Here is an 11,815-nt window from a genome sequence, read left to right on the forward strand (position 1 = left end):
CCAGACCTGCTGTGGATAGCAGCACTCCCTGACTTCATTATTCTGTCTGTGTCTGAGCTAACTACTAACTGTGACATGCGCAGTCCCTGACTTCAGTATTCTAGCTGTGACATGCGCAGTCCCTGACTTCAGTATTCTAGCTGTGACATGCGCAGTCCCTGACTTCAGTATTCTAGCTGTGACATGCGCAGTCCCTGACTTCAGTATTCTAGCTGTGACATGCGCAGTCCCTGACTTCAGTATTCTAGCTGTGACATGCGCAGTCCCTGACTTCAGTATTCTAGCTGTGACATGCGCAGTCCCTGACTTCAGTATTCTAGCTGTGACATGCGCAGTCCCTGACTTCAGTATTCTAGCTGTGACATGCGCAGTCCCTGATGGATTGGTCACATAACCTGGGACTTGCTGCGGGATGCATTTGCAAGAGGCGGCCGCAGGGGTCAGGGAGGGGTCACGCACATGCTCAGAAGGGAGAATGATGTTGAGAAGTCTCCGCCGGGCTGTGTCCCTGTATCCCCGGGCCAGGCTCCCCCTCCCTCTCCCCCTGTATCCCCGGGCCGGTATGTCCGTCTCCATCCAGCTCCAGCCCAGCCCCCGGTGCCTGTTCGATGAGCCGCTCGAGGTGAGAGTGAGCGGCCTCTCCCCGCTCCAACAGGTCACCCTCAAGGCTTGGCTCCGCGATGAGAAGGAGCAGCTTTTCCATTCGGCCGCTTTCTACACGGCGGACCCCCGCGGGCAGCTCGACCTGGCTCACTCCCCCTCCCTGGGGGGACACTACACCGGCGTCCAGCCCATGGGCCTCTTCTGGTCACTCAGCCCCGTCACTCCGTTCACTCGCCTGGTCAAGAGGGACGTCGCCACTTCTCCCCTGTCCGTCCACATCGAGATCTTTGAGGGACACTGGAGCCTCGGGCAGCTCCCAGCGCAGCCTCTGGCCACCGCCATCAATCAGCGCTGGTTCATGAAGGAAGGGCTGCTCAGGATCCCAGTCAGAGAAGGCAGGATCCGAGGGACACTCTTCATCCCACCCGGTGAGGCAGTAGATCCTGTGTAGCCCCCTCCTCCCAGGTTTGAGGCTAATAGAGTCAGAAGAGATATACTGCACGGAAACAGACCCTTCGGTCCAACCCGTCCATGCCGTCCAGATATCCTAACCTACTGTAATCACATTCGTCAGCACTTGGTCCGTATCCCTCTAAACCCTTCTTATTCAACTATTCCTGATGAAGGGCTCTTGCCCGAAACATCGACTGTCCTGCTCCTTGGGTGCTGCCTGACCTGCTGGGCTTTTCCAGCACCACACTCTTGACTCTGATCTCCAGCATCTGCAGTCCTCGCTTTCTCCTTCCTATTAATATTCCCATTCAGATGCCTTTTAAATGCTGTAATTGTACCAACCTCCTCCACTTCTGGCAGCTCATTCCATACATTCACTCTGTGTGAAAAGGTTTCCCTTTTGGTCTCTTTTATATTTTTCCCCTCTCACCCTAAACCTCTGCCCTCTAGTTCTGGACTCTCCCACCCCATGGCTGTTTATCATATCCATGCCCCTCATGTAAATCTCTATAAGGTCACTCCTCAGCCTTCAACACTCTCTTTCGCTCAAATCCTCCAACCCTGACAACATCCATGTAAATCTTTTCTGAAGCCTTTCAAGTTTCACAACATCCTTCTGATAGGAAGGAGACAAGAATTGCACACAGTGTTCCAAAAGTGGCCTAACCAATGTCTTGTGTAGCAGCAACATGACCTCCCAACTCCTATTCACTATCCTATCTACCTGCGACTCTACTTTCAAGAAACTATGAACCTGTACTCCAAGGTTCTCTTTGTTCAGTAACACTCCTTTGTTCTTCACATCTGTACAGATCTGTCAAAGATTGTTTGATTCGATCGTTGTGATTTTTTTTATTGTTGTGTAATCTTGTTTGCAGAAAGTGAGCTGACCTGAAGTTACTGTTTAACACAACAGTATTTACATTTATGTTTGGTATTGATTGTTCTGCTTGGCACATTGTCCTTTATGGATGAAGATTGCTTTTAGTTTTATTCATTTTGAATTTGCTGAGAAGTTATGACAACTAGGACAGTTCAATGACTGAACTATGTAATAGAGTTACAACATTGGCATTTGACAGAGAATGTAGAAAATTGCCTGGGTATGTACTTGCCACAGAACAGGACATATTCAAAGTGGCCAATTTTCAACTCATCAGTCTCGTCTTAAGCCTTAAAGGGATGGCAGCTGCTGTCACGTTCCAATTACATAATAATAACCTACTCGGTTGGGTTCCACTCAGTTCCAGAAGTCAATATCGTCTTGGTGAAATAGCTTCAGAAGAGCTGCATTCCACAGATTAAATAAAAGTATTTTTAAAAAACTATAGAACGGCACATGCTAGGAATCTCAAACAAAAACAGAAATTGCTAGAAAACTCAGCAAGTCAGGCAGCATCTGTGAAGAGAAAACAGAATTAATGTTTCAGGCCCAGTGACCCTTCTTCAGAACTGAAGTAGAAGTAACTGCCTAGAGCATCAGGAATTGGGTTTATGGAACATATGGTGTTGCCTTGACGACACCTGCTACCTTGTAAAATGGTTGTGGATGTTGAAGGCCACTGATCTCAGCCCGAGTGTCGTTGCAGTTCTTCAGGGGAACATCCTAGGCGCAATCATCTTGAGCAAATTTATTCATGACATAAACATGGGCTAATAAAAGGTAAATAGTACTTCTGTCACAAAAGTCTAAAACGGTACATATGTTCCCTTCACATTCAACTACCATGGTTGAATTCTGCTATAATCAATGTCCTGAGTGTTACCACTGACCAGAAATTGAACTGGATCAGCCATATAAACACTGACTGGTTAGAAGCAAATTACTGCAGAAATTCTGAAAAGTCATATTGGACTTGGAAATGTTAAGTTGAAAAGTGTGTTGCTGGAAACGCGTAGCAGGCCAGGCAGCATCTGAGGAGCAGGAGAATCGACGTTTCAGGCATAAGTCCTTCTTCAGGAATGAAGCTGGTGTGCAAAGCGGGCTGAGATCAGAGATGGTGGGGGTGCGGGGGGGGGGGGTGGAATTTGGCCTCCTTCTTCAAAGACCACAATTTCCCCTCCAACGAAGTCGACGATGCTCTCCACCGCACCTCCTCCACTTCCCGCACATCCACCCTTGAATCCCGCCCCTCCAATCACCACCGGGACAGAACCCCACTGGTCCTCACCTTCTACCCCACCAACCTCCGGATATATTGTATCATCCTCCGTCATTTCCACCACCTCCAAATAGACCTCACCACCAGGGATATATTTCCCTCCCACCCCTATCAGCGTTCCGGACAGACCACTCCCTCTGCGACTCCCTCATCAGGTCCACACCCCCCACTAACCAGCATCTGCACTCCTCACTTTCTCCATGGCAATGTTAACTTTGTTTCTCTCTCCACAATGCTGCAAGACTTGATGGGTTTCTGCAGCGTTTTCTGTTTGTTTAAACCTGACTTAAATTAACATAGAGAAAGTACTCATTGGTTTAGCAACCATAAAAGTGCATAAATATTCAGACCGGATGAGATGTATCACAGGCTGTTGAGGGTAGCAAGGGAGGAGATAGCAAAGACCTGGCACAGTGGATCCAAAATTGGTTGAGAGGCAAGAAGCAGAGGGTGATCTGAGGGGGATGTTTGTGTGACTGGAAGTAAGTTTCCATTGGCTTCTACAGGACTCAGTGTTTGGGCCCTTGTTCTTTATGGTATACATTAATGATTTATACTTAAATGTAAGGGTCCGACATAAAAATTGGAAGGGTGGTAATTAGCGAAAACGATAGCCAGAAAATATCAACAGACTGTCAGGTGGTTAGAGCCTTGACAAATAGAATTCACCTAGAAAGATGTGAAGCAAAGCACTTTAAGAAAGCTAATAAGGGAAGGAATTACATTATGGATGGTCAGATCCTGGAAAATACTGAAGATGAGAAGGACCTTAATGTGCACATTCACAGATTTCTGAAATTGGTTAGCAAGGTTAGAACACATGGAATCTGGAGGAGCTAAGTAATTGGATACAAAATTGGCTTAAAGGCTAAAAACAGAGGGCTGGTGGTGGGGAGTTTTTTTAGTCTGGAGGCCTGTGACCAGTGGTGTGATGCAAGGTTCTGTACTGGGAACACTGTTTGTTTGTAATTTCTATGAATGATTTAGATGTGAATGTAGGATGCATTGTTACTCGGTTTGTAGATACTAAAATTGGTGGCGTAGTGGATGTGAAGAAGGTTATCTCCAAGTACAACAGGGCTTGATCAGATAGGCCAATGTGCTGAGTAGTGACAGATGGAGTTTAATATAGGAAAAATGTGAGGTTTTGCATTTTGGTAGTGCAACTTGTGGCAGGACTTGTACAGTTAATTGTAGGGCTCTGGGATATGTTGCTGAATGAAGAGATCTACTTTCCTTGAAAGTAGAGTCGCAGGTAGACAGAGTGGTGAAGGAGGCATTTGGTATGCTTGCCTTCATTAGTCGGGTTGTCATGTTACAGCTGTACAGGACATTGGTGAGGCCACTTTTAGAATACTGCTATTAGAATAATGTTGTTAAACTTGGAACGGGTTCAGAAAAGATTTACAAGAATGTTGGGAGGATTGGAGAGTCTTATCAGAAGAGTCTTCGTAGTCTGGAGCCTTTTTCCATGGAGCATTAGAGGTTGAGTATGACTTCATACAGGTATATAAAATCATGAGGGGCATCGATAGAGTGAATAGCCAGCATCTTTTTTAGTCTGCAATAGAGGAGTCTAAAACCAGAGAGCACAGGTTTAAGGTGAGAAGGAAAAGATTTAAAAGGGAGCTAAGAGGCAACATTTTCATGCAAGGGGTAGTACATGTATGGAATATATGTGTATGGAACAGAGGAAGTGGTGGAGACAGTTACAATTATGCAGTTAAAAGGATGGGTACATGAATAGGAAGGGTTTAAAGGGATGTAGGCCAAATGCTGCCAAATAGGACTAGCTCAGTTTAGGATATCTGGTTGGCATGGACAAGTTTAACTGAAGGGTCTGTTTCCATGCTATGCAACTTTATGACTGTAAGTTGGCAAGGCAAGTAAGTGGTGAAAATGTGTTGCTGGAAAACCGCAGCAGGTCAGGCAGCATCCAAGGAACAGGAGAATCGACGTTTCGGGCATCAGCCCTTCTTCAGTAAGTGGTTAAGTCATGTGGGATAGAAGTGCTAAGGCAGAGAAATCAAAAGTAGGGAGATTATTTTAGAACTGTAAAAACACTGGTTAGTCGCAACTTGAGTACTGTGTGCAGTTCCAGTCACGTACAGGAAGGAAGTGACTGAACCAGAGAGGGCGCAGAGGAAATTTATCAGGATGCTGCTTCAGCTGAAGAGTCTGAGCTATGAGAAAAGTTTGGATAGGCTGGGGTTATTTTCCCTGGAGCACTAAAGGTTGAGAGGTGACATGTTCAAGACTATTACAGACATATCTAGGATGGAAAGGAAAGCACACCTTCTATATGAGGAGGGTCAATAAACTTATAGTAAGAGGTAGAAGGCAAAGAGGAGAGTGAAGATTTCTTTTCATCCAAATAATGGTGGGAGTCTGGAACCCATTGCCTGAGAGGATGGATGAGTCAGAAACTCACTTAACCTTGAAACAGTATTTAGGTATTCATTTGTGGTTGCCAGGGCAATGAGCCAAAGCTGAAAATGGCATTTGTGTAGTCAGATCTTTGTTGACTGGAATGGGCATAATGGACTGATTAACTTCTTTCTGTGTTTTAAATACCTATAAGTCAATTAATGTGAATCAGAACCTGGGAATCCTGTATTAGTAGCTCATTTCTTAACTCTCCAAAGCCTATCTTTCATCTCTGAGGCACAAGCAACGAGTGTAAGTACTGCCCACTTGTCTGAATGGATTTAGCTTCAACACCATTCATCCATAATGGCAGCAATGTGTTCCATATTACAGTAACTCTCTCAGGCTCCTGTGACAGCATTTTCGAGATCTGTGACCTCAATTACTGACAGCATCGTCTGCAAGCTTCCTACCAAGTCCCCCAGATGTTGCTGTTCCTTTCCTGTTACTCAGTCAAACTCTGTTTAAGTTGGGTAATTTTGTTTTATCAGTATGGAAAGTTTGATCTTCCACAAAATTAATAGCCTCTTCAGGGCAGTGAGAGTGTTCAAAAGTTAATGACGAACTGAGTATACGATTGAAACACTCATTTGTACCTCATTTAACAAAGCCTAAAGATGAAAGTCTTGTTCATTTGATTTCTATAGACAATTTTCCTTAACAGCACATCTGCTGGAGAAATTTGAGGCTGCAGAAAGATTCTTAAATTTGGTAGTGTATTCCCTGGGGCTATCACAACAAATTCTACCAACAGCCAACTTTCTGACCATTTTGTCCATAAACAGCATGACCTTAAGTTGAACACTAAAGTCAGACTCTACCAGCCTGCTGTCCTTACCACCCTACTACGTCGCAGGGAATCCTGGGTCTGCTATAGATGCTGGATGAAAGCTGTGGACCCCTTCCATTAAAGACACCTGCCTCATCATGAAAATTAAATATCAAGGTAATGAGACATAAATTCACTGATGTAAGCAATAGGACCTTTCATCATTCTGGGCTCAACAGCATGAACACTATCCTCCAGAAAAATCCTTTTAGATAGATGGGCTATGTTTCCTGAAGAAGGGCTCATGCCCGAAACGTCGATTCTCCTGCTCCTTGGATGCTGCCTGACCTGCTGCGCTTTTCCAGCAACACATTTTCAGCTCTGATCTCCAGCATCTGCAGTCCTCACTTTCGCCTATGTTTCTTGTAAGGATGATTACACAATTGTCAAGAAAATCTTCAATTGGGAACTATCTTAGTGCAAGTTATATTATGGCTACAATTTCAAAGGGTTTATATCACCCAAAATAAAAATTCTGACTAGATTCTGCACGGCACACCACACCACACCCATGGTTGAGGAAGTACTGCAGCCAGGCAAGCATTAAAATTTGTTTCAGCATGATTTGAGAACTGTCTATGCCAAACAACTTTTAAGATGCCCAGAGAAAGGCCAGAGGTGGTGCAGCTGCAGAAGTTTCTTTCAGCACCAGAAGTGACAATATGAAATCACAATTCTGCAGACTCCTTTATCAGACTTTCCAATTATGAGGAAGCCCATAGAGGGTAATGAAGTAAACTAGAACTTGGACATACTTGAAGACCAGAAGGTTAGATAGTGTTGAATTACTGACATCAAGATTTGTTTTTCTGTGCATGTTCTGGGCATTTCAGTCAGTGTCATTGGAGTAATGAAGACAAATGGTTTCATTGTCAATTCTGCTGCAGATTCTGCACCATGGTGTTCAAATCTACATGTATGCTGACACCACCTGGGGGTGACACTACCTTCACCTCTCTGATTCTGTACATACCTCTGCATTAAAAACACCAGGCCTGATTAAGACAAAATTTTCCAATTAAAGATTGTAAGACTAAAACCATTGCATTCAGCCACTACTGCAAAGTCCTTTCCACCCTCACCCATTGTCTCAGATTTGATCAACGTGATCAACTTCACTGTCCAATTCAGCCATAAATTAACTTTTGATCTAGCATCTCTTCCATCTTTCACATCTAACATTGTCATCAGTTTTGCTCCTGCCTTAGCTTATCTATTGCTGAAATACATATCACCAATGCTTTAAATTCTGCAAGATGTAACTTCCAAAGCAGCTCATGCACAGCAATCATATCTTGCAACTGCCATAATCTTGAATTCATAAGGAAGTCTGCTGCCTGAATTCAAACCTACATCAGGTCCCAAACACCATCACCCCTGTGGCCTTGTTCCTCAATGCTCGGACTGCACAACCATTGAGAATTCTTCAATCCTAACGTGGACTGTTGACCAAACCCAGACTACGCATTCCTTCACCCACAAGTGAGGATTATGCGTTTAACACCTACCCTATAAGCTCCTCAAGTTTCTGCCTAAACTTCTTCAGTTCTATCCTCCTTAAAACCTGCCTCTGACCAAACTTTTAATCACATTTTCTATCATCTGCATTGTCCATTTTTCACTTGATACACACACTCATAACCCCTTTCTTCTGAAGTGCTTTGGCATCGTTAGTAGTTTATGTAAGTACAAGTTCCAAGTCTTTGAACAATGAGTTTTAGAGAAATATTCAACTTGTTTAGAGAGTTATTTTTATGGCACCTTTTGGTACACAATCTACTTACCTGTTTGAATTTTACAGGTGATGGTCCATTTCCAGGGGTCATTGATCTGTACGGGTCAGTTGGTGGGATGGTTGAACATCGAGCTAGTCTCTTGGCAAACCATGGATTTCTGACACTGGCTTTAGGGTATTTTGGCTTTGATGACCTCCCACAGGATTTTACGAATCTTGATTTGGAATATTTCGAAGAAGCTGTGAACCTCTTGAGAAGCCATCCAAAGGTGAGATTTAGAAAATAGTTTTATAAAATAATTTATGAGAAAGTAGAGGAGAAGACTGCAGGTCTGTAAGGCTACCCTCTTCAGACACAATGCTGCTATATCTATCATTTCACCCATTGACTCCAATGGCCCCTTCAGTCAAACTTTCCGAGGAGAGGCGTAAGTGAAAAACCTCAAGCCAGATTCTAGAACTTGTCTTGAAATCCCTGAAGGCAATGAAAGTTATAGTGATTGATCTGGCTGCAATTAATTTGGTGAAAATCTATTGCATGCATGTCCACCAAATGACCCAAAAAAACCATCATGTCGAGGCCATGAGCATTGTGAAACACAGAGACACATGTGAAGCATGGGGGAAGGTCCACCAAAACTTTACTAAGGTTAGTATAACTTCCATCCAGAAAGATTGAAGACAAATTGGTTTGAATGTTGAAATCATTACCACAAGGACTAGTTGAGGTGACAACCGTTGTTGTATTCAATGTGAAACTAGATAACAGCATGAGGGACAAAAGAAGAAGGAGTCATCCTTTATAAAAAGGACATGCCTTTTGTGTACACAGGTATTTAACAGATAAGTGTCTACTATACTTGGTTAAATTTTAAATATTTTTTAAAATTATATTAAAGGATTAGAGAGAGCTAAAGGAGGAGAATCAGAATTTAACACTGCAGAATATGCAGTTTACAAAATTGAATTTATTTTCACAAAAAGATACATGATTGAGAGAGATTTGATAATGCTTAAATACTGCAGATTTTGAATGTAAAAATTCACCAAAGATTCTTCGACAGCACCTTCCAAACCTACAACCACTTCCATCTTAAAGGACAAGGGCAACAGTTACTTAGGATTACCACCAAGTTCCTCCCCAAGTCATTCATCATTTTGAGTTGGACAAGGTTAAAAAGCACACAACACCAGATTATAATCCAACAGGTTTATTTGGAAGAACTAGCTTTCAAAGCGCTGCTCCTTTAGGTGATTGTAGGGTACTCTGCAATCACCTGATGAAGGAACAGCACTTCAAAAACTAGTGCTTCCAAATAAATGTGTTGAACTATATAACCCGACGTTGTGTGATTTTTAACTTCGTCCACCCAATCCAACACCAGCTCGTCCAAATCATTTTGAGTTGGAAATAGTTCACCTTTCTTCACTGTCAGTGGGGCAAAATCTTGGAACTTCCTCCCTATAAGATTTATTGTGGTTTCTCCATACAGCACATGAACTGCAGCAGTTCAAAAAGGCAGCTTATCACCGTCTTCTTAACAGCAAGTAGGGACGGACAATAGGTGCTGGCCAGCCAGCAATGCTAATGTCCTACAAAGAATTTTAAGAAAATTATTTTATTTGGATGTGATCGCTAACGTGGAAGGCACACGAGCAAAATGATAAGGCCACGAATGTAAAGAAAACATTGGGGTGAGGTAAGCGTATTGCAATCGTTATTAATTTGGAAGTTGAAAATGTTGCTTGCTCTCCTGAATGCAATTGCAATACTCCTGTAATGTCAATATAAAATACACACAGAGGAGATGGCTTTGCAGCTCCTCATGCATAAAACCTAATCTTACCCAAGATAAAGAATAAATGGATGTTGCTAAATTTTTCTTGTATTCATTCATGGGCACTAATGGCTGCGCACAGCAACTATTGCCTGTCACTAGTAGCCCTTTAGAAGGTGGTGATGAGCTACCTTCTTGAACTGCTGCAGTGCATGTAGATCTGCAATGCCAGCGACAGAGAAGGAACATTAATTTATTTCCTAGTTAGGATGATGAATGGCTTGGACGGGACCTTACAGGTAATACGGTCTGCTGTGTTTCTCCTCAATGATAGGTTTGATAGGGTTTGTCTAAGGAGTCTTAGTTTTTCTGTATGAGCATAAACAGTACAGTTACATCATTTTATTACCAGGTTAAGGGTCCTGGAGTTGGAGCAATAGGAATTTCAAAAGGAGCCGATCTAGTTCTCTCGATGACCACGTTTTTGCCACATGTGGTAGCAGCAGTTAGCATCGGTGGATGCAATGCAAATACGTTGGGAAATCTACACTACAAAGACATCACTCTTCCAGGTCTCGGTGTTACTATAGAAAGGGTCAAATTTCTAGAATCCAAGCTGGTCGATATCTCTGAGGTGACAAATGATCCAATGGAGGAAGAAAACAAGGATTGTATTATCCCAATAGAAAAGGCTGAGGGCCATTTTTTGTTTGTGGTTGGAGAAGATGACAAGAATTGGAGAACTCCACTCTATGCTCAGCAGGCTGTTAAAAAACTGAAAGAAAATGGCAAAGAGAATTATGAACTTATTATTTATCCTGAAGCTGGCCATCTCCTGGAGCCCTCATATTTTCCATTTTGCTACGCTTCTTTTCATCGATTGGTGGGACAGCCTGTGGTATGGGGAGGGAAAGTGAAACCACACGCTCTGGCACAGATAGATCTGTGGCCAAGGGTGCAGGCATTTCTTCGAAAACATCTCGAACATCAGAGCAAGTTGTGAAGCTGTTCAGTGTTCGCATTCCAGTATTAGTGAATAAATTGCATTTTCTGGATTTACTTTAATCCAATTAATTGGTCATAAATGATTTCCTCTTTTTTTTATAATTATATTTTACTCCAAATTTAAATATGTAATCTATTGTTTTGTAATGCAAAAACTGTAATTTGCTACTGAATTCCAAAACTAACGTTTACCTGTTAGTTACACTTTAGCAATTTTATTGAGGGGTGAAATCATTTTTGCATTAAACCCAAAGTTTTCTGTATGAATGCCATTTTTCAAGTGCCTTAGGATAAACTGAATTTCAGTGTTGGTCCTTAAGTCTTTGAAACTAAATATCTGGGACTGGCAAATGCCTTTGGATTTTTATTAATTTAACATAAATGAATAAATATAAAATCATAAACTGGAGAATGCAGAAACAGAAGATCTTCAGCTGAACAGCATTCAATGCAAAATGTTCACTGTGCCAATATATATTGTTTGAAGGGTATCAGATGAATTTTCTCTTCTCTCCCTTTCTTTCAACCAATAAATGCCATTATTTTAAAAATTGTGTACGTGTTCCCAGTCCATGATGCCTTGCAGCTTATGTTTTAGAGTATTTTATTTTCTCCCATTGTAAAAAATCCATAATCCAAACTGACTTTGTAAGAAGTGCCCAACAACCAAAGAATAGATCAAACCTCTGCAGACCTCTACACAGACAACGGCTCGAGACTGTTTAGCTGAATCACCTACTAAGATCTGGAAGACCTCCGTACGTCCAGATTGGCTTCTGCAGGGACAGGCGAATGTGGTGTCGACATCTAGAGTGGAGCCTCG

At 42.6% G+C, this 11,815-nt stretch overlaps 1 protein-coding gene across 2 annotated transcripts; it reads left to right on the top strand.

Annotated features, from left to right (window-relative positions):
* Positions 1-382: 382 nt before the first annotated feature.
* Positions 383-11,546, top strand: LOC140476478 (acyl-coenzyme A thioesterase 1-like). 2 transcript variants are annotated; one of them, XM_072569167.1, is made up of 3 exons: positions 383-1,031; positions 8,276-8,478; positions 10,400-11,546. In XM_072569167.1, the coding sequence occupies exons 1-3, from the start codon at positions 413-415 to the stop codon at positions 10,988-10,990; spliced, it is 1,413 nt and encodes a 470-aa protein (XP_072425268.1). In that variant the 5' UTR covers positions 383-412; the 3' UTR covers positions 10,991-11,546. The 2 variants fall into 2 exon arrangements, with proteins under 2 accessions (XP_072425268.1, XP_072425269.1); XM_072569168.1 differs by lacking the exon at positions 383-1,031 and adding an exon at positions 6,433-6,591.
* Positions 11,547-11,815: the final 269 nt, after the last annotated feature.

The sequence above is a fragment of the Chiloscyllium punctatum genome, chromosome 4 (assembly GCF_047496795.1).
Source record: "Chiloscyllium punctatum isolate Juve2018m chromosome 4, sChiPun1.3, whole genome shotgun sequence".
NCBI classification, from domain to species: domain Eukaryota; kingdom Metazoa; phylum Chordata; class Chondrichthyes; order Orectolobiformes; family Hemiscylliidae; genus Chiloscyllium; species Chiloscyllium punctatum.